This window comes from Falco punctatus (genome assembly GCF_963210335.1).
Source record: "Falco punctatus genome assembly, chromosome: 1".
In the NCBI taxonomy this organism is placed as follows: Eukaryota; Metazoa; Chordata; class Aves; order Falconiformes; family Falconidae; genus Falco; species Falco punctatus.
Window position 1 is genome coordinate 54,830,675 of NC_137580.1, and position 23,569 is coordinate 54,854,243.

At 41.2% G+C, this 23,569-nt stretch overlaps 1 protein-coding gene across 2 annotated transcripts in view; it reads left to right on the plus strand.

Moving 5' to 3' along the window:
- The window catches only part of LIMCH1 (LIM and calponin homology domains 1), a 181,361-nt gene that overhangs the window by 111,537 nt on the left and 46,255 nt on the right, over positions 1-23,569 (plus strand). For both annotated transcript variants that reach the window (XM_080373762.1, XM_080373763.1), the window contains exons 6-15: positions 553-663; positions 5,211-5,406; positions 9,848-10,097; positions 10,768-11,040; positions 16,388-16,678; positions 17,966-18,220; positions 19,455-19,799; positions 20,495-20,830; positions 21,393-21,626; positions 22,609-22,854. In XM_080373762.1, coding sequence (XP_080229888.1) covers positions 553-663; positions 5,211-5,406; positions 9,848-10,097; positions 10,768-11,040; positions 16,388-16,678; positions 17,966-18,220; positions 19,455-19,799; positions 20,495-20,830; positions 21,393-21,626; positions 22,609-22,854 — 2,537 coding nt within the window. The remainder of the gene's footprint in view (positions 1-552; positions 664-5,210; positions 5,407-9,847; positions 10,098-10,767; positions 11,041-16,387; positions 16,679-17,965; positions 18,221-19,454; positions 19,800-20,494; positions 20,831-21,392; positions 21,627-22,608; positions 22,855-23,569) is intronic.

The window sequence follows — 23,569 nt, forward strand, 5'->3', positions numbered from 1 at the left end:
AGCCTTGGAAGTAGATGTTCCCGTGTCATCTGGTTAATTACATTAAGATGATTAAAAATGGTACTACCTTTTCTGTCCTTGAAATAGGCAGGCACACATTTCAGATGTTTTATTTATTCCATTAGTCTTAATGGTTTTAATTAATGACCACTAGTATTCGTACTCTTCAGGGACTTGTTTCCTCTTGGATTTACAAACATTTATTTATAAATAAGTGTGTCTTCTAGGCAGTTTCAAATATTTTGCGTAGAGTTTTTCTTCAGATTTATTTTTGCTGTTTATTTTCAAGACAGACGTGACAGTTTCATTTTTTCCTAAAACTGTGAGGAAGATAATTTGTTAAGTTATATATTCTGTAGGACTGTTTAAATTTGCATAGTCACCTGATGTATTGGTATTTAACTACTGACAGACACTTCTCTTTCAATTCTGATTTATAACGAAATCTTGTGCTGCTGTGCAGTGTTGAATAAATGAAAGAAGTTGAAGGGAAGTAAATTTAGCTAAGTGACTGTATAGATGGCTTCACTTAATTCTTATTAACTTCTGCAGGTATTAGTCACCATATATTGGCTAGGGAAAGCTGCAAACAGCTGCACGTCATATAGTGGATCAACCCTGAACCTGAAGGAGTTTGAAGGTTTGCTGGCACAAATGAGAAAGGTATCTTTTTGTTGTGTTTTGGGAATGGAAATTTAATTCTAATTATTACTCCCATAAATCACCTGTTTGTTGCTAAATATGAGAGAAGTGGCGGGCTAGAGTACAAATTACTTAGTAGACCCCTACCTCCTTCAAAAATGTTTCTGACTCTACCAAACCATGAACACAGCTTTCTTTGGCAGCCAGCTTCGTGGTGGTATCAGTGATGCAGCATGTGATGTCAAACGGGGCTTTATAATTGTCATGTGGCTCTGTCATCTTCATTTCCATATGTTTTGGATTTAATTATTTTCATTTATGACACAGAGTCTCAGCTAGAAGAGCTGAGACTCAAAAGTAAGGTGACAGGACTCTCAGGAGCAGAGATTTTTCTTCTTTAAAACATTCAGTCTCCCGGGCAGCCTTTTTTTTTTTTTTTTTTTTTTGAAGTTGCAACATAAGCCATCAAACCAAAGTATCTAAATGAAGCTGAAGGGTAGAAGGAAGTTACGTTTCACCAAGGGCACAGTTACCACGATTCTGTGTTTTGCCAAGCTCTGAATTCTGGCTGAAATCATATTTGGTGTTTTACAATGAGCTTTCTGTTGGAAAGGAGAAGTTGTGATTGCTGTAGAGTGCTTTGGGGACTCTTAGTTGAGTGCTCCAGTGCCCCAAACCTTGACATGAGACACTTCACCTGAGCAATGGTTGGCGTGGGTATCCAAGTATGCGTTTACTGAGGATGGAAGGGGCAAGGGACAGGCATGTCAGAAGATGGCAGCACCCAGTGCTAGCATTGCACATGTTGGACATACTGCTCATGAAAGGCCATGCAGATATGTTCTCCAGCCTACAGAAAGCTTCATGCCTGCTGCTCCCTCCCCATCTCACGTAACAGCCAAGTCACCACAGGCAGTAGGGTTTGGGGACCATGGGAGACTCCTTGCTCATACTGTCCTTGAGCTCTGCTACTGCATGTGCACCAGCTGCAGCTCTTCATTGTGGGATCTCAGAAGGCCAGCACCAGATTGCCACTGGAGAGGAAGAAATACTTGGCTGTCTGACAGCAGTTCCTACACGCTAGTGTGACCAGTGTGCCTTAAACTAGGCAGGTAAGATCCCTGTTTGTGAGCCCAGATCCTGTGAACAAGCAGGTGGAAATGGAGAGGAGAAGAGAACACCCTGCTTCTCTGTAGAGCTTTATTTTGGTCTTCATTTGAAATGGTCTGCACTAATCATTTGGGACTTCATCACTCATGAGTGATAGGACTGAGCCTAGGCAATAAAGAAATGAAGTTAATACTTGAGTTGTTTCCAAATAGAAGATGTGGGGAAGGTCCCCCGCTCCAAAGAGTCTGTAAGGTGAAACAGAGATGGACAAGGGAGCTAGCCCAGAAAAATTGCCAAAGTGCAGGTTGTTCTGACATTAGTGCTGCATGGTATCATGGTTTGTTTTTTAATGTTTAATCTCACAGCATGAAGCTCCTCTTTTTCCAGGTGGTGCTTGCCTGCGAAACTAGTCATCAGAGCATTTTGGAGGTCCTATCTTGAGCGCTTTTGAGGGATGAAGTAGGCTGGGGTGGAAAGGCAGTGTTCTCCAGGAGCTGATGGTAATGGAGCACCTGGCTGGGCGTTGCAGAGCGCTGCATGCAGGTCAAGGACAAAAGCAAGAGTCTGAGACTTGATTTGTTGCAGATGTTGGAGCTGGGAGCAGAGTAGAGATCTCATAAAAGCTGAACGCTATATATTCCTTTAATGTAAAAACAGAGCACTTTGCAGTCCTGAAAAGTCTTGTTTAGGTGGTGCTGTTACAAGGGACGTTGGTGACGTACTTTAAGATCACGTCCCTACTCCTGTACCCCTGCAGTATTTCCCACTGGCAATTGTGGGCTTGTCTGTTACTGCATTTGAAGAGGATTTGGTTGTAAAATAGAACATGTTAATCATGCTGTGCAATGCTCTGATGTTCTTTATAGCTGAGCTCGAGTGATGAAAAGACACTTTATCATATTCTCTACTGGCAGTTTTTCCACAGAATTTAATAATTAAATTGACAATAAATTCAGTCTGGTTTAGTTTTTCTGTTACAAATCCTCTCTGTCTTCCTTTTTTAATAAGCAAATCAAAAGGCACCTTGGATGTAACTTTTCTCGGACTCATCTTTTTATGCTTCTCATACTGAAAGGGATATAATTTCTAATTTTTCATAATTCATGCTACTCTGTTTTTAATTTCATTAATTATTTAGTTACGCATTCTTCTTTACTTTTAAACTGGAAATTCCCAATGACAAAACTTCCATGGCTTTTTGATTATATGCAGTGGGTGGAACTTCCTGGAGAAATACATCTTACATTTGGCAATCACACTTTTACTACACTCGGTGACATACTGTGTTTTTAATTAGATGATATGAAAGACTAATGCGCTATTGTCTGTCATGTTATGGTGTTATCAGTCTCACAGATAACCACTTTCCCATTGATAACATTTGGGAGATGACGTTTGTTGAAGGCAGGACAAGTACCGCTCTGTGAGACAGCGCAGGGCTGGGAGAGTAGCTTTGCCAAGGGGAACGCTGTAAAGAACTTGTTTACAGAGGTCTAGGATCCCATCCTGGTGCGTGCCTCCTAACTCCTGGTGAGCGGCATGCAAAATTAACATCAACAGGCCTCTGAAAGTAGGGTCTGCAGAACTCATTAGTTCACAATTGGACTGTTTTCAAACTCTGGGAGATAGTGAACGCAGGATGGGGCGCTTTGCCTGAGTTTAAGTCCCTGTAGTTGCTGAGCAGTTCAGTGTCATTCAAACACAGTAATTTAGGAAAATGGAGGTGTGCCTGAGGATTGAGAATAGCTGATTGGTATGAAGGGATGAGAGGATTAGGGAATTTGGATTTTTAAAAAGATTTTTGGATCATGTCACAAACAGGATTTTGATAGGATTTTTAGATTTGTTCTTGGATGTGTGTAACTCATGCGGTTTTCAGGGAGACAGATCTCTGTTGTCTAATGTTTCTATCAGTGTTTTAGTTCACTAAGCAGGATTGGGGAAGGAAATTACATAGGATTCACTTACAACTTTGTTAGATGTGTTTTGTTTTTAGAAAATACTTCCACTTCAATTTGCAGTGAGGTTACTTAATGACATTACCACAGTTTAGCTTGGCCTTAGGCGACCTTTGCCGCTGCCCTTAATGTGGTATTTTGGCAGAGTAATAGTGAGTGGCACTAATTAAAACTTCTTCCTGAAAAGTCTACAGGACGATGGGTCTGATCTCTGTTGGCTTTGAGCCTCCCTCTTCTCCAGCACAGAGGCTTTGCTGCGTTACTGCAGGGCTCTCCTCCCTCTATCACTTCTCTAGCGAACCCGCTTTCTTGTGCATACGGTGTTGTTCTTGATTGATCTTCTCATTGGCAGTATTAGTAACGGGTAAAACCTTAGCAGTCAGGGACAGTGGGAGCTGTGTTCAACACAGCCGTTGAGCTGTTGTGCTCCAGCTAGTGGTAAGCAGGGGGTGCTTCTTAATTAGAAATTAATATTCAAATGCTTCTGGGGAAAAAAAGAAAGGAAAAAAAAATCACATTCCAGCCTCTTGGGTCGCAAAATGTCAGTCTGATAATGGCACTCACATTTCTGACTTTACTTACTGTTGGTGGAGAAAAAAACAGATTTATCTTTAAATAAACGTAGTTATTTGTGTTTTTTCTCAGCCTGTACAATTGTAATTAATGTTAAGACACTCTCTAAAACAAGGGATTTATTATAATGCAAGGGTGAGGATGGCTTCTATTGACCTTTTCCTCTGCTGGAGTTTCAGTGTTTTAGTATGTGCTGCTTGCACTGGAAAGAATTTATAATCACAGGGCTGTCAAAGACAACCATTGTTCTCCCTGCTCTGAACATGTGGGTCAGCTACAAGTGCTTTCATATCCCCCAGAGCCAGGAGCTGGCAAAGAGTAAAGAGCACAACTGAATTCTTCTGAGGCATCAGGAAAAGCATTTTGCATATTTTTCATTGCTGATTGCTTCAGAAAGACATCCCTCTTTCATAACAGGAATTTCTCTTCAAGGTAGAGGGAGGCTGGGGCACACTGCTTCATTATTTTGCCGAGCTGAAGCAGCAACAACAAATGCTGTCTGCTGGTATCCTGGCCAGATACAATAGATGGGCAAGAGGAGGGGGGGGGTGTCTTTTGGAAAGCAGCAGACTTAAACCTGATGCAGGCACGATGTTAAAATTCTAGTGCCTTTGCCTGTGCTATGGACTATGGACAACAAGTCAAGTTTCAGGTTACTTTCAGTTTTGATCGGTTTATTGCTTGCCTGTTGCAACTTTTTCTGTTTATTGTAGTAATGGATTGAGCGGGGTTTCCTCTTAATCATTATAAAATTGGGGTTTATTGCAAGCTTGCACTTTTCTTTTGAAGGAGAGAAGCAAGGAAACCCTTTTTTGGGGAGGAGATTTTTAGCATTTGGGAAGACGTGTTGTTGTTTGATGTGTAGCGGATCTCACGGGTATGCCAGTGGCTTCTTTACGAAGAGGTACCTGCTGTACTTCTGTGTAGGAAACGGAGGATATTGAGAGCCCAAAGCGCAGCATTCGTGACAGCGGCTATATAGACTGCTGGGACTCTGAACGCAGCGATTCCCTCTCCCCACCTCGCCACGGCAGAGATGATTCCTTTGACAGTCTGGACTCCTTTGGCTCCCGCTCGCAGCAGACACCATCTCCAGATGTAGTTCTCAGAGGGAGCAGTGATGGTAAGTACTGGTCACAGTGCAGCACATGTAGAATGTTGTGACGCATAAGTAACGTTGCTGGAGCAAATGTCCATTTGGAAACTGGACACAGCCTCTGAATCATGCTAATCCAGTGGGAGAACTTCTCTGTGAATGCTGATTTGTGCTCCCTGAGGTTTAGATGACTTTGCCAACAACTTACTTGAAGTCTGTTGCAGTTAGCTTAGCGCAGCATTGGAAAATGAGTTACATTGTTGCCATGTAATTTTATGATGGGAAGGGTGCTTTTCTGGGTTCTAGTGTATGAGGATGTTATGCAGACTCATTTTAACTTAGAAACTAGGATGGAGCAAGAAATAAAAGTGCAGGAACAAGGGAAATACTGAAGTGAATAAAATGTTTGCCTAAGTAAACCTTGGGCAGATAGATCACAGAAATATCTTGGAAATGTCTGATACCTGACAGTGTTTGAAGTCTTATGTACAATATTTTGCCAAATGTCATATCTGTTTTCATGGTATTTAGAAAATTGGGTAAATTAATAGCTCCGGGCATCAAAGCTGTGCCCGTCTTTGTACAGCTTTATGTGAGGACATGCAGTGCTAGGTTTACAGAAGGGGTGCTGCTTCTCTGCCTTTCTTACCCGATTCCCAGAGGCTTCCAGGGGCTTGTAGGCACAGCATGCTGTCTGAGGAGCTAGATGTGGAGGGTGGAGGTGTGGAGCATGCAGTTAGGTTACCTGTTGTGAGCAGGATTCTGGTTCAGAACAAAGGGATGCTTGATTGAGGCTCCCACTGTGTGGTTACATTCCTGATGAATGGATGAATCAGTCAGACTTCATCATCAGATGAAGTTATGTTCCACACATGAATCAGTTCTCCTTAGTAATGTTACTTATTTAATAAAAAAAGGAAGGGCAGAAAGACTTCTTGGTAGGAACCAGATGTTCATACTGCTTTTGGCAGTGTGAAAGAAACTGGTGATAATCACAACCGGACACATGAGAGATTTCCTGAGGTGATGGGGAACTCCTTAAAACTGAAAAGCTGGCAGGGAGAGCTGGTATTACAGCTGAATTGTGAAAAAGCTGTGGGGAAAGCAGGGCTAAAATCTGCTCTGCTGTTTTGAGTGGCCTGTGGTACTGGGGCTGTTGCTCTTTGACCATCCAGAACCAGTTACTGGGACTGATTCCCTCAAACAGGCTCATATCCCCTCAGACACTAAACAGAGCACAGTCTCCACATTATAAAACATTTTTCTGCCTTCCCAAGTGAGACAAAAGTGTGGTGCTGGCAAATAGGAACACCTCACATGTCTTAATCAAGCAGTATTGCTCCATCCTGAGTACTCAAGGAGAGTCCAAGTGTTCCTGCCTACTTGGAGCTGGTTACATATAACCTGTAGTGGCTTCCTATCAACTTCTGCTGTATCAGCAGGTTTTTGTAAGGTTTTGTGATTCGTTGTTTGCCACAGCTAAGACATACTGTCGTGTCACATTCTCGAGTCCATAACAAACACAAAATAAGATGCAAAAATACAAAGCCTGTTCTTAAAAAATTAGTCTTAGCCATATATCCAGACTCGGGGTGCATGCAGATGCTGTGTGCACACATATGACTTGTCCAGCCAGCCCTGTCTAATACATCCCATTTTCCCTGTTTGCTGCTGGCCATAATTTCACAGCTGCCTGCTCCAAGAGTTGCAGGTGAGGTGTAGCTTGGCTGACCTCTTTTCTGTCAAACCTATTCCTGTGGCCCCAGCAGTGTTTTCTCTCAGCTGTGTGTAGTTTTTGATAGAAATAATGTATATGCAAAGCTGGATGGAGGAAAAGGTTCTGCTTACATTCTCTCTCTCCATTCAGATAGGAGCTTTATAAACCAAATAATACAATACCGAAATAAAACTATGATTGCTTCCACACCTAGAAAAAGAAAAAAATGAATATACATGATTTAAGTGATCCCAAGGTGATGGTTAGTTTAGGGGGAAGCAGTAAGTAATACTGTCTTCACAAATGCCATCTGTGATTAGCCCCACTGTTAGGAGCTGGTCTGGTGTCCTGTGAGGACCCTGTCCCTTGGCAAAAAACCAAACAGAACCAGTGGCAGAGCAGAACAGTTTGTTTAAAACACAGTAGAATTGCAGACTGACCTGCCTGTAGAGTTGCTAATGTGCTCAGGAATTAATAACATCCTCTGCTTGGCCAACAGTTGTGCATGTATCTTTGTTTGAAGGATCTGTGCATGTCTGTGGTGCATAACTGCTGTTACGGGTTGTGGAAACTAGCTGCTGCTTCTTCTACTTGGAAATGCAGAATAACTAAGTTAAACTTATAAACATAGAGCACAGCTGCATCTTCCGTTCAGTGCTTTGGCTTCAAGTGCTTTTTTTCGCATATCTGAGCTGAAAATAATTTCACAAGCAAAATATGAATAATTAAAGAAGCTGTTTGTCTTTGAAGTACTCATCTTGGGGATGCTGGTAGGCACATCAGTAATGAGGGAGAGGAATCTGTCCTAATTCCTTTGCTACTGCGGTTATCTATTCCACCATTTCTGTCTGCCAGTTCAAGACTGGTTTTCATGCAGTACAAAAATAAACACCAGAACAAAGTCAAGAGCAAACAGAATAGCAAATAACAGTAAGCGATCTTCTCATTTTCTTTTAGCTACTCTGTGGCCCTGCCTAGTCTAACGATGCTACAGCTCTTCAAACCTCAACTATCCTCAGACACCTGTGATTCTGTGGTCGTGTCTCCACTTTTTGTGTAGACATAGACTCAGATTACCAATCATGGTGCCAGTTATCATATGCTCTTAACCAAAATTGTTCAAGCAAAAGATTACTGGCAAAAAGTGCTTTGTGCTAGCTCATTTCCATTATGTCTTGTCTTTTCTTACTGTTCCCTTTCACTCTTCTTTGTCTCTCTCCAAGCAAACATTGAATAGCTCAGTCTGCTGCAAAAGCTCTTTGCAAATAACATTCCTAGCATATTTAGACCTCTTTTCCTTCCCCCACTTTGAATTATACACAAGCTACTTGTGATTTTTATGACTTCATTGTTTTTAGTTGTTCATTAGGTAGCTCAGTGAATTAGCAAATAACTTACTAGTATGGTGAATTAGCAAGAGGACACAACCTGGGTGGCTTCCCCTCACCCCAAAAAGGGGAATAGCTATTGCATGTGCAAGTGTTGCAAAGGGGCTGAGGGCCAGAGACATCCAACGCTCCAAAGCTGGGAGAAGGTTTGAGTCCTGTAGGGAGAAATGGCTGAATATGCTCCATTTCAAACCAGGGCCTGTGGTAATGTTGCACTGCTGGGAGAGAACTATTTACATAGCTTCAAAAGGCTCATGATGGTACAGGGAATCTAGTGAATGTCTGTGAAGTGGCTTCAAAAATGGCTATGAGGGCAGTTCCACTGCAAATGGTCTTTAAGGTATTTGTCCTACCACTTGGGAGTTTTGTTTTCAAGCTGGAAAGGTCTTGCCTAAATTTCTGTGTTTTAAATGAGTTGTAAATATCAGAAAGCTTAGTTCATTTGAACAAAATAGCCACTCAGCTCTTTGATCTCCCGTCTTATTCTGTGTGACTCTTGATTTTTCTCTCTCACCTTATTTATTACCTTTGCCAGACTATTCTTCAGTCTTTGCTGTAATGATCTAACCTCTAAATCCTGAGATCCCTTCCTTCCCTCCTTGCACCGTTCCATCTGAGGATCAAGTCTGTCTGTTTTGCAGTGTGCTAGACTGATTGACCAGGCAGTGGGTGAGACTGGAGGGAGACCATCCAAGTCTTCTGGTTTATAGCAGCTAATGCTTATTCTCAGGTTTTGATCAAAGCTGATGCCGAGTGCATTAAAATTGCCGTTAATATGTGTTTGTAGAAACATCTAGAGATTCCTGCCATTTTGTAAACATACAGCATGTAGCCCTTTTTGCTTGAGACTGCAATGCTTATGAAAGTCTATGTTGAGGAGTCTGAATCAGGTCAAACAAATCCATGTGTTAAACTAAGAGTCATTTGAGCTTTAGTCAGGTAAGCCTCTGTAGCTGCTCAGTGTGATTGACAAGTCTGGCTTAATCTGACACAAAGTTTTTTGACGTGACCTTGGACTGAAGATGTGTTTTTTAGGGGTAGAAAATAAGGCTTGATAGAAAAAAATGTTTACTGTCTGTGTAGATACTACGGCTACTACCTTTGGTGATTAATTTTAAAAACCAAACACAGGTAAAAGTGACTTCATTTTTTGGTGCATTAGATGGTACATGCTGTGTGACCTCATTTTTTGGTGCATTTTTGGTACCATTAGATGATACATGCTAAATGTAATCTTTGGTGGTGTTTTCTCTGATTTATAATTAAAAAACAAAAAAAAAAAAAAAAAAAAAGAAAAAAAACAAACCAAAACCAGAACTGGATGAAAGTGAAAAGAAGAGGGATTTTTTTTCTTTTTCACTAGGGAGAGGAAGTGACTCAGAAACTGACCTGCCACACAGAAAGATGCCAGATGTGAAAAAAGATGATATGTTGGCAAGGCGGACCTCACACGGTGAACCTAAATCAGCTGTGCCTTTTAACCAGTACCTCCCGAACAAGAGTAATCAGACTTTCTATGTACCTGCTCCACTTCGGAAAAAGAAAGCTGAACAAGAAGAGTACCGAAAGAGCTGGAGCACAGCAACTTCACCACTGGGAGACAGACCTTTCAGGTAAGACTGGCATGTCCAACTTCTCCCTTCCTCACTGATGATGCTTTAACACTTGCCTAATTTTCATTCTTTACATAAGGCATATGAAGCTGTAATAAAACTCTTGCTGAGATGGTACTGATAAATTGTTTGTAGCAATTGGCAAAGGTGGTAGAAGAGCCATGGGTGGAAAGTCATTGTTTTGATGTCATTGTTTACTGTATAATGGAATGTATAGCTTGTGTTTGGCAAAGTGTTGGTTAGTATTATTACCATGGATGTTGACTCGAATACAAGGCTGGACAAAAATGTTCTTGATGATCTGTCTCAGTTCTCAAGACAGTTACTCACTGAGAAATTATACTTACAAGGTACGTTTTATGTATTCAATCAATATAGGTAATATTTTTGCTGTGTTTTTTTTCAAAATAAATTTATTTCTGTGTTGTATTCTATACACCAGTACAGTTTATATAGCTGTGACTATGTGTTTCTGCATGGGTTTGGCAACTGATATTTCACTTTTGATTTGGCCTAAGCAGCATCTTCCATTAAAGAGCATAATTATCTTCCTGGATCATTCATCAGAATATAATTTGGCGTCTTTATTATCGACAAAATGTGCTTATAATAAATAAGTGTATATGTTTCAGGCACAGCATACATTAAACTACCTTGTATAATTCAATAGCAAACCCCACCCTGAAACCATAGAAGAAGAACAGAATGAAACATCAGAACTGTGTGAACAGGAGAAAGTGGGCTCCACGGCTCCTGAGGCAAGCTCCCTTAAAAATCCAGTATGTTTGAATCAAAATGAAGGAAGCTCCATAGAGCAGTCTCCTTCATGTAGTGCAAAAGAGACGTCGGCACCCAAGGGGAAGGATGCAGAAGAGATCAGAAAGTTAAGAAGACTCAAACAAGCTGGCATTAAGGTCATGTCAGCAGCCCAGCGCTATGGCAGGTTAGCCCAACGGTGTGGGAGATTGTGCACGCTTCACATTTTTAGGATTGGCTGAAGTGTGGGTTTCCTCAGTCCACTGTGATTTCACTTCTCCTAACAAAAATCCAGACTGCTAAGCACTCACAATTGCTAGTGAAGGTCTTGGTCTAAAAAGGCTTGTGAGGTGGCAGCTGTGGATTGCAGAATTGTGATGCTAACTGCATTTGTGTTGAGAAATTGTATCGCCTTACAGTGTGATGTAAACAGACTCCAAGAAAACTACTACACAGGCTACTTGTCACCTTCCACCTAATGCTGTCTTGCAATTAATAAAAAATACATGTAAGTGCACACTAAAAATGCCTTGTTTAGGCAGAAGTTTTAGAAACTTACTTTCCTTGTTGCCAATGGGATGGTTTCATTTACTGAACCACACTTTTTAGTTGGCTAATATTTTTAGCTGTGTTAATACATGATGCATTTATTTTTAATGGCCGGAACTATAGAAGTACAGTGCTTGTTAACACATGTACCAGTTAAAGCATGGAGGCATAGTTCAGCAATCATAATTTGACTGACTTTGGCATGGAGTATCAGTAGTTATTCACTAACTACTTGTGTTACTTGGTTTTGGATGTTGTTCAATTTGGTTATTTCCTGTTCTTTAAATCAAGAGCTGAATGATGGCTAGGCTCACTGCCCACACCTTTCTATCGTCTGATACCAGATCCTCATGAAAAATCTCTTTTTCTCATGGGGTTAGCCTGCAAAGTAGATTTTTAACCAACATTTCAGAAGACTAAACTCTTATAAATTATCAAAATGGTTTGGCTAAAGGGTAAACGTACAAATGTCCTTCTGTCCAAAACATTTTATTTAGGATTGTGGGGTGAAATCCTGACAGTGAGTAGTTTAGCAGATGCTGATCTACAGTCTGGGATTTGAAATGTAGTAGTAAAAAGTACAGTTCTTACATGATGCAACTCGTTTATAGATACAGCAAAGCTTGTCTGTGGCCATAGACAGATGTGCCATATGCAGATAAAACAGTCACAGTACATATGCTGTCATATGTCCTCTTCTCAGGTTCACTTCAGTGTTGTCACACTGTAATGAACCAGTGTGTGAGTGTGATTGAGGAATACTACTTTAATAAAGCCAGATACTAGTGAAGAGGAACTATCTGTCATAAATTAATCCTTCAGGCTCAGTTAGTGTGCTAGTCAATCTGGAATCCATAAACTGGTAGGACGCTAGCGGAGTCCAGGGCTGTAGTATTAATGATGATGATGTAGTAGCATCTAGTAATAGCTTGTGTTTATCAGTGCAGTGCAGCGCACAACAAATAGCACTGTTTGCATTTGGAGGATGCTCACCACACTGTGAGTCCCTTTTCCAACCCTGTGCTTGATCTACTGGCTTGGTGTCTGTGGAAGAAGCACATGTGACCAAATGTGTGGTTCTTCGGCAGGAAATTGGGTCTCCTCTTTCCTTGGACAATCTGTTGTCCTGACAGGGCTGAAAGAGAAGGGAGGAGAAATAAAAAGCCATTTTCCTTCCTTGCTCTCAGTGGAAGTGACTCGTGGAATTCGGCAGCTGGAGGAAGGAGGAGCTGCTGGTTTTCTGCCCCAGCTGAGGGTCAAAGAACAGAGCTTTGTAGCCCAGGCTTCACCATAGCAAAATGGGAGCCTGGACTCGAGGACTGTAGGAAGAGACAGCAGAAAAGGCATTGGGGTCAGAGGTCTGTAAGGAAAATTATTTGTATGTGGAAGTGGAAGAATTTAGCAGTGGCACTTTAGGATACAGGGCAGCTTTTAATCATCTTTCTTAATGTCTCATGATCATTCCCTATTTGAACCTCTGATTTTTCTCTCACTTCTTGGCATCAAATTCCAATTTACAGTCACTAATGGCACTGAACAATTCTCAGTCCCTCTTGTTTCTGTATTCTGATTTTTTTTTCCTTCACCCCTCTTATTCCCTCATCTTTCTATAATGCCAGCCTCTCTTGTTTTTTCACCTGGGGGTGTAGTTTTCTTCCAGTTCCTCTGAGTTGTTTACAGACTGTTTCCTCTCAACGTATTGACTTCTGGAGGACGCCCACTGTGACTTTGAGTTCTACAAGGCATCTAATTGTTCCTAAAGCTGAAACTCAGTAGGGGACCTTTCTGGGTCCAGCACAGGAAGGATTTGAACTTGTATGCAAATCTATTTTTTGCTTTGGATCCAAGTACTTATCTCCATTGCTGTAGCATGTTGTAGGAAAAGGCTCCATTGAACTGGATGCTATACAAATGCATGCCAAAAAGCATTCCCCCTTCCAGAAGGAGTGTATTTATTGTCTCTTTATAGCATGTTGTTTTGTTGATGTGTGATCCTCTTTGCTTGTCTGCATCTGTTTCTTATTTACACTATTGTATCTGAAAGGTAAGGATCAGGTGCATGGAGACTCCCTAAAAAGAGGAGAATGAAGTGTGGATGTAAGGGGGAATTTTGAGCAAACATTTTTGGCATGTTCATTGCAAAAGGGACACAGATTCTTGACAGTGCATAAGCATGCAAAACCCTTTTGTTGCGGAAATGCAATATAAGGATCCACAAGCCTGTTTGAGACCCTGCTTCAGGGAGTGCAGAGGCCCACAGTCTGATACTTTGGAAGCACCTGCCATACCATCATAGACCCACGCGGTGTTTCGCAAGGGCTGGGGCTGGGCACGCAAGAGCAATTTGCAGATCTGCTGGGAAATTGGTCCATTGCAAGTTTCAAATCTGTAGTCTTCATTCTCTCTATGGTAAACTGTCCTTTAAAAGCACTTTTGAGGCCATCGCAAACTGATTCAGGAGACCCCAAAATGTCACAGCTGATCTCTGATTCCATTAAAAACAGAATGCAAATGAATGGAAAATATTCTTAACCTGTAAACTGGTTGCTGAAGTCTAGTTGCATACTAAAAGCTGTAAGTTCTTCAGTAATTCATTGCAGTGACTCATAGTTGCTCATAGTCATTTGAAAATTATAACTCTATATTTCCAAAGTTGCCAAAATCACCCTTCTCAGAAATGCCATGTTTGATGCTCTCAAGCTTCAATAGCATTGGTGGACATTAGACTGAAAAATCCAGCAGTTTTTACTGAATAATCACTTGTTTATACATAGCTTTTAAAAACTAAAACCATAAACCAATGTGCCCAACCTAACCAGCTGAATAAATACTCATCTTATTGATTTTAATTTAAGAAGTAAATATAAACAAGATTTAATGGAGTATTATGTGATTTTATTCATGCTCTTTATGTCCAATGTTCTGAAAATTGCTTCCAAATTAATTGATTTCAGAAAAGGATAATGGTACTGGTTAAAAAATCTGATTAAAAAATTGAATTTAATCATATGTACCCTGGCTTACTTGGCTGAACAAGTCCCAGCATATATGACTTCTAGATAACTATTTTCCTTTGTGCCTAAAACATTAAGCATCTACGTTAGATCAATGTATTTTCTTTAAAGCTTTCATATTCTTCTGCTGGAGGAAAAAAAGATGTCTTAAGTAACTATAAATGGAAAATGAGACTCTTTCCTTGGTGGTCATCTTGTACTTACTGTATTACATATGTAAAAAGCAAATTTGATTCGGGCAAGTTATGCTTGTGCATTGACAGCCTGTGATGTAGAATTGAGCATAGATGTAGAATGTACCTGTTCAGCAGTGAAATTTGAACCCAAAGGTGACCTTGTAAGGGTATACACAAGAGTCAACGTATTTAATGTAACTAATGACTGTATTCTTTTATGGAAGAAAGAGTAGTTGAAGACTCTTCTGGAGTATCATTCTAAGTGGAAGCTAAGGTATTGTACCACTCTTGGTGATGGAGGGGGTATGCAAAGCGTACAGCAGCTCGGAGCCATCTGTTCCAGCTGTTTCTGAAGCTGTTGTGAACAGAGATGCTCATGAGGGAGAGGGACAGCAGTTCACTTTGGAGCAAGCACAATTCCCCAGTGTTGTGTGCTGCCTTAAATGAAATCTTGATCCTTCAGAGAGATCTAAGAAAATTGTTGCCTTTGGCTAATTTGAGAGCATGCTCTCCACATCACTGATGGGAGGTCCTGTATGTTGCAGCATAACAAGACGAAGGCAGGCAGTTTTGTGTTGCTTCTCTGTGCTCCAAACCTGAGCCAGGCTGACCCATCAGGGATGCTTTATGGCTTCCTCATAACTTTCTCTGGCAACTTTGTTGAGCACTACTTTGAAAGGGCAGTTGGGGCTGTAAAATAAATGGTATATATATAGTGGGCTTGCAGGGCTTTCAATGTTTAAAAACCCAGCTAATTGTTACACTTTTTTTCAAAAAAATAGTAGAGAAACTTGAAGCAATGACTGAGCCGTTCAGATTTGCTTTCTTAATTTCAGTCTGTTTAATCCTTTGTGATACCCTCTTTTGCCCTTTGTGTAGCAAGGTGTGCTGTATGAAAAGGAAATGCAAGAACATTTGCAGCCTACAAAAGTACCTCACAGGACAGTCTTCTGCTTGATACCCAGCTTCCTAAAATATCAATAAATACAATTTGATTTTTAAATGGGAGAGTCACCTAGCTCTTGCCATCTGTCTTTTCAGTTTGCTTAAGAGTATTGACTGTTTACAAGTTAAAATGAGCTTAATCTTTCTGAGCAGCAGCTGTCAAGGATCTTTATTGTTGTAATCTTCAGCAACAATAAGGCTGTGTTGGTATCAGTCACGTTTCTGACCAAGGCAGATGGCAGTGTGTTCCAGCACGTCCATGTCATTGGCATACTGGTGCTACCATTGTAACTACTGTATGTCAGCACTGGCATGGAGGGCTTGTTCTGGGGGAAAGGAAGGTTAGTTAGGGAAAGAATCAAGTGTGGGTGTGTGTGCGAAGAAAAGCAGTTAAGAATATTGGGACAGGCAGCCTCAGTGATTACTCGGGCCTTTTAAAAAAGTAGAGCCATTCAGAAGAGAAAGTGCCAAATATTTGATATTTCAGGATTCAGCAATGTTGGCCAGGGATCATGTCGCTTTCTTTGTATGAAGTGTTCGAGAAGTTTGATACTGCCATTTACAGTACTACATTCACTGCATCTTGTATGTTAAACTAGTTCTTACTGGTTCTTCTAGCTATAGCTAGAATAAATAAAGATCCAACATGCTGATTTTCTGTGTGAAGTCCTTGAGGATTTGTTACGTGTATGTGGTAAGTTTTACTTGTTGCAAGGCTTTGAAGAATCTAACAGCAGCCTGGAGCATATTTCATTAATTGTGCTTGTTTTATAACCTGGAGATGAGTGCTGCCACTGCCCTCTCCTCCCCTGATGCCTCAAGAGCTTTACTTAATTTTGCTCTGTGTTAGTAAAAAGCCAACATGTGAAGACAACGGAAGCACCCCAGACATCATCCTTCGCAAGGACAACCCCTTCATGACATATTATCAAGGGAAAGATTCTGGTTCAGAAGATGAAGCAGCCAGCAGAGTTCCTGATTTAGAAAAGGATGACTTTGCCACCCGGAGAGCCAGAATGAATCAACCCAAACACACAGTTCCATTTAACTCCTTTTTAATTGGACCCTATACAAGTAAAGATAAAGGTAAACTGGAAGATGTTAAAAAGCCATTGCAGATGGAACAGCAGGAACATGCAAGGTGTGCATTCATGGTCTTTTTCTTTCTATGCTAATGCTTAATTTCACATGGCTTATTGCTCTGCAGGACTAAAGCTGTCTTGGCTACAAAAAAAATTTGCAGGGTAAAATAAATACAAATGCTTTATCATGAAACGAACAAAAAACAAAAACACCCCACCATAGATTACCAACTGTAATTTTTTGTTAGTGTATCAGGACCAGGAGCTTAATTCGGGTGAGTGTAAATAACATAAAGACTAGACACTTATGTTGTCTAAGCTCATGAGACAGTTCATGAATGTGAGTAGTGGAGAATAAACTTAGAAGGTATGTTTTGCATCTCAGCTCTTTTGTTGAGCATTTCCAATGCACATTTTGAATGCATTTGTTTCACCTAATGCCCTTTTAATACCCTGCATAAAACATTGACTCAGATAACTCTTTAGTTAAGGCACTGAACACACATGCCTACTGTAATGCACCAAATGGTGTTGCACATAGTCCTAGTGTTTCTTAATACAGCATTTGTTTTGGAAACTGAGTACAGATTACAAAGTTTCAGCCTAGAAAATCTCTTCTTTCTTCAGTTCAGTGATGCAGACCTCTTAAGAAGTTGCTGAATACAAATATCTGGTAGGCACAGACCTTCTTCAGGAAACAAGTATTTTTTTTTATTTGTGCAAAGAGAAGTGATCCTAGATAAAACCACTATATACACATTACGATAGACCTTGACTGTAATAACTGATACATTCAGAAAACTTCTCTTAATACTTAGTAGCTCTTTTCAGTAATGCAAAATGCCTTTCAGTTGCTGGTAATTTGATTATAGTAACATTTTATAATTACTAGTTTGGCAGGGCATCTGAAGAGCACATAACCAAATTTTAATATTCCAATGCTATTGACATGACTCTAAGATCAAAGAAATTCTGTAGTATGTTTGTGAGCAAAACTTGAGTTCACTTTGCTAATAATATGAAAATTACGTATTTGTAACTATTTAAGAGAAAGCTTATTGCAGAAATGCATAATACAGTAATAACTTAAAGATTTTTCTTGCTTGAGCTAGGAATAGAAGTCATGCAAAGAAGTAGTCTCAATAGTGCATGAGCAGGATAGCGTAGATGGAGAGACTTCAACTTCAAATGATTCATTCCATGTTTACTTCCTAAAATTAATGTAAAATGGATCTTATAAATTCACTTTTATCTTCTTGTGCTCTGAACCTCTTCTGTTGACACTGATTTATCATTGCACCCTCAAAATATCTTTTCTTGCTGAACTGGAATGTGTGTTAAATTAGAAGAAGACAGGTGCACATGGCATCAGCAAAGCAAATAGTGACACGCAAAGAGAGCCCACTTCTGCAAACTGGGAAGACTGAGTCAGAGGAGGAACAGCAAGTGAAAGGGCCTGATACTGAGAGAGATGATTTAGCTAAACGGAAATCTCAAAGCACCCTTCCTCAGCTACGAGAAGATGCGATTTTTGTGAATGCCTCTATAACAAAAGCAGATCTGGAGACCTGGAAGAGATTGAAACTGTCAGGGGAGCCCAGGTATGGTTTCTGCCTGTGGACAGGATTGGCACCCTGGGAAGCATGTTTAGTTTGTCACAATCCGCTGTGTGTGCTTGTGGTTTTAAACTCGAAGAATGCCTTGATGACAACCAGTCCTTACCTCTTTCAGTTTTCAGGAGTCCAGAATCTGTAAAGGGATGTATCTATCCTGAAGTGACAATGGGCCCATCATTTAGAGCACTATAGTAGTTTCATGGTTGCTTCCCTGGTGGACACTCTTAATATCATATCAGAAAGGTCCCTCTTGTCTTGTGGCTCAGTCTGCTTTGAAGCTGCTCAAAGCTGAACAGCACAAAGGTCCAGGTGGCACCACTCACTCGGTAGCACTACGCTGCTGCTAACCAACTATCTTCAGGACTTGAGGCATTATACCTTGGAGGTATTACCTGAGGAACAGCATCTTTTTGCATCAATGTGGCTACACTGCTTTTGAGACCTGAGCTAATACATGTGTGTGGCTGTACTCCAGTGCTGAGTAAATACACCAGCACTGTTTGTTACTGCAGCAGGGGTTTCAGGAGCTTCACTGTATGGTATAAATGTGCTCTTACTGTAAACTAAACCTCCACAAAGGGAGGTGGTATAAAGCAGTTATTCTAAGCTGTTTCCCTATGGAAATAGGCTATAATATGCGCAGGTGATTTGTGACTCCAGTAGGAAAGGCTAACAACTCCTAGCCTTCCTGTTTAGGCTCATGTCATTTTCCAATTAAAGGTTGCCATCTGTTCAGGCATTCTTCTAACAATGTGTTACTGTATGTAATTTTAGCTCTAATAGAAATCTTTTGAGGTGATTTCCTAAAATTAAAACGGTTTAGGATAAGCAAATTGCCCTTGCTAGTGCCGTTGTGCCACTGGAACTCCCCCATGTGTACTGGTGCTGTGCAGTCCCACATAGCACGTGGCCCAGGTCTACATAGTCAGGTAAGGGAACTGTGGCTTTGTTAAGGTGAAGAACTGTGTCTGGAATGGGCCATATGCTGCATTCCTTCCCCTAAGGAAGAGCTTCCATGGATGTGCTCCCAGAGTTTCCCCAACAGGTCTGCAGTATCTTCAGATTTTATCTGTCATTTGGGCCTCAGTATGCCATAGCTTTTTGTACCCATGTCTTCGAATTTTAAAATAAAAACCCTTCAAAAACCTTAGGAACATTTAATCTGCTTTATTCTGGGGTCTCATGTTGGGGGGATTCTTTTATTCCTCATTCTGACTAGTGAAGAAGATCTCAAATGTCGCAGTGACACTCTGCCACCAGCTGAAATCACAGTGAAAGCAGCATCCCATGATGATTTTGCTGTCCGCAAAGCCAGAGCAAACAGAAAAGCTGGTAGCCCCAAGCAGAAGTTTGTGCATTTTGGGCCAGTAACTGAGATTGATCAACAGAAATGGGACAAGCTCGTTATTGGCAGAGCTTCATCCAAGAGTGGAACAGAAGAGGAAAGCAAGAAAGATGGTGTGGAGAGTCACTCTGGTGTTGAAAGCTCTCCTTCAACCACTGTTGGCAGTCTTGGGTTTGCTGAACACAGTGATGAAGTACCTAAGCCACAGAACGACTCCAGGTATTTGGTGTGGCTTAGGAAGCGCTGCTGAGCTGGAAATGAGATCTGTTCTTGCCAGATGCTGATGTGCATGGGGGTGGACTGCGGCGTAGACCAAAGAGCTGTTTATGCACATGGCCTTGTTCAGGCATGTGATGCCTTCACAGTATCTTAACATGTTTAGGGTTACACAAAACAGCACTGTGTGAATGTCTTCCGAGAGCTTGCCTCGAATTTTCTAATGGGCACTGAAATCGCTGGTATCTCAGCCTAAGCTGTCGTTCAAGCTTTTTCTGCTTCTCAAATTCCAGTGGCGTTGCTCTGCCTGCTTTCAGCACATTAGGAATTTGTCGTTCAGCTTGCTGGCCTCACTGATGTTCAAAAAATGCTTTCTTCAAACTTGATGGATTGACTTTCTTTTTGAAGATGTAATGCTGAACCAGGGTGTATTGGTGCTCTGTGTTTCTGGCATTTATCAGGAGGAGAATTACAGCTCTGGGAAGTTAACATATTAACAGAGCTTACATTTCTTCAGCTTTGCTTTTATTGCGTGGTCTGTGGCTGTAGCAAGAATTTTTAATGAATGCTTTTAGCAAGCAATTCATTCATTGAAGTCTGTGTGTTCATAAAAACATTTGAAAACTGAGTTGGAGGACTCTTCTTCATACCTTTCATTTGACCTGAGAACGTTTTGTCTATCTCACCTCTCCTCTCAGTCTCATTGATAGTGAGGTAGCCAAGTCAGGTACAGATGACTCGTGCAGCAGAATGCCAGCACCTGCCCCAGCTTTTGGCATCGTCTCTGAGAAACAAACCCCATGCAGTTTGAACAAACATCAAGAAAGCACCAAGGAAGACTGTGATGGGCTTTTACCAGACATTGAGAGAGATGATATGTTGGTTAGAAGGATGGGAACTTTTCAGAGGCGCACCACTAGCCCTGTTCCCAAACATGGTCCCCCCCTGTCAGTAGCTCCTCATCTGCTGCAGCAGCGGCAAGGGGAGGCCGCAGCTCGTGAGAAGGATTCGAAGGCTCCACAGGAAGCAGAAAGGTCAGAGAGCAGAAGCAGATCCCTCTGAGCTTCATGCCTGGGGTGTGTGTGATGTTAGCTTGGATCAGTCAGCAATGTTGTTCGCTCTTCACGTGGCTTTTAAAGATGTGTTTTACTCATTCGTCATGGCATGTGTTCTGTTTTATGAAATTACTTACAAGAATGTATCCTATGAACATAAACCAGTCTGTTTTCTTTCATAATATTTAAGTTCTTCAGTTCTTAATTGCTGTTCAGCATGAAAACAGTCTTTCATCTTTTGGGGGGATTTCTTTTACAATCCATGGTGCTTTGTCCAGACTTTTCTGCCAGCTTCTAAGTGAATAATTCCTCGCATACATTTTTATGCAATCCCCAACTTCTAACGAATCACCTACATAAGTGTGGCATTCAACATAGTTTCCTCATGCTCTCACTCCCCGTGCTGTAGCTAAAGTTGCCTACTTGTCCATTACTCTGCAACTGTGCTTTGAGTAACAGTGCCCCATGTTGCCTGAGCAGCCAGTTGCCTTTGCACAAGTGAGCATTATCACAGACCAGTGTCACTTGTCTCCCTGAGCAGTACTGTCACACGAGAAGAGAGCCAAGAACAGCTTGAAATCCCTCAGCTGCAGAGCGGTGGAACAGAAAACAAAGTGAAATTTCCAGACCCACTAAGAGATGACATGTTGGCCAGAAGAACTGGAGCTTTTCTAAAACAGCCTGTGCCCAGTGTTAAGCAGTTCCTTCCCATGCCATTTTCAAAGCAGCAGAGTAAGCAGGGCTCAGCTAGAGAACTTGAGAAGAAAAGTACGAGGTAAGAAAGTTGTGCTTCTCTCTTTCCTTTGTAGCTGGCCCTGTGGGCTGTTTGTAAAGATCTCTTAATCTGGAGGAGTTGCTTTTGGACCAGCAGCAGTTTCTTCCATGGTTGTCCTTGATTCTGTGCTGACTCTGCTCAGAAGGCAGCAGGGCCGGGTTTCTGGCCCTTTTGGTGGACCCTGTAAAGCAGAGCTCTACCAGATGCAAAATTCTCTTAATAGCACGTGGAAATGGATATACATAGCAGATCGAGTTACATTTGCAGAGGTTTCTGGTTAAATATAAGCTAATAATTACAATAATTTCCAGCTAGAAACAGACCTGCTAGATGTAGATGTAGTAGGTTAAATGCTTGTCTATGACTTAGATGGTGCCAGTGACTTCCAAACGGGAAGTCTAGAGATCCCGAGATCCCTCCTGATACTGCTCAGTGTCTTTCTAAGCACCTTTGTTCAGATGTGTGAAGCTATGTGGGGAAGTTGGTGGTTTAAGTCTTTGAACAGAGTTATCGTTGGCTGGTTGAGCCACATGCAGGTGGTAGAGTGGAAAGGTTCTTATTCATCAGCCTCTTCAAAGTACATGAGGAGAAGGTTATGCACATGCCTGTGCATACACAGATGAAACACTAGCGTACGGTTCAGCCAGGAGAAGAAAAACTCATCTGCCATAGAACTGAACAGCGGTTTGATGTTGAGAAGACCTTAAGTTGAATACTTTAGTTAAAATATGTACTTAATACTTAACCTGTCCCGGACAGTGCCAAAGATTAATGTTTCTGTCATAGAGGAATGGAAGTACAAGCATTTGACTGTTAAAATTATTCTTTGTGTACCTGCCTCACTTAGCTTGTCACCTATCACCTATGTGGGTTTGCGGGGGTTTTAATTGTTAACTTACAGCTATGCTTTTCATTATGTATATGTGATTTTTCAAATGTTGCTTAATACGTCTCTTTGCACTGCTGCCTTTGGCTCACTCAGGCCTGAAACATGTCCACAAGTCTGCATTAATAGCTCTGGAAAAGCTGTAATACAACCACCGCAAGAAGAGCAGCAAGGGCAGGAAAAATGCAATCTTCCTCCTGCAGGACAAGATGAGACTGTTTGTACTGCCCAAGTGGGTGAAGGCCTTAATGAAGTCCACCTTGGTCAAACATCTAAGCTTCAGGAGGTTCCTGAGGAAAACAAAACAGAAACATGGTCATCCAAGGATGAGCATCTGCAAACGTGAGCTCTCTATGGTGTGAATCACGCAGCTTGTACACCCCTGTGTGCACACTTCAGAATTCAGATTGTGCATTGCCTGATGTGTTTGCAGTCCAGACTAAAATACTGTATGTCAGTAATACACTTTTGAGAAATGAACGGAATAGTTGTGTCATGCATTTTCATTTGAAATATTGGTATCAAAGCTAATGGAAAGGAAATATTTGATTAGAGTATATATGTTGAATTGCAAAAAATGTTTAAGAATAGCAGAGGTTCAGCTGGCCTCTGCTCTTTTAGAGATGTGTACCTTACTTCTCCATGATTAGAAAATGTTGCAGTGTTGACTTTTGTACTTGTTCTATGATAAATCCCAGGTACAAATATGTGGTTTGCATGGCTCTGAACAAGACTGTCACTTTAGCGAATGACACTGACTTGTGTATTACCAGTACCTTTCCCAGCTACCCACCCCCACCCCCCAAAAACCCCAACACAACAAAAAGGAAATCCTGTGGCTCACTTTGTGCCTATAATATTTGTCTCTTCCTTGCTTCAGTAATGGTGATTCTGAACAGTCCTGTGGGATGTAACTGTTAAGTTTTGTCTCCATTCATCGCATGTGTGGCACTTAATCTAAATGTTAGTATATTGTCTGTTTTCAATAATTATTTTCTGCACCTATTTTAGGTATGCTTCAGCAGATTTTTATAATGGGGGCTTAGTATGGGGTCAG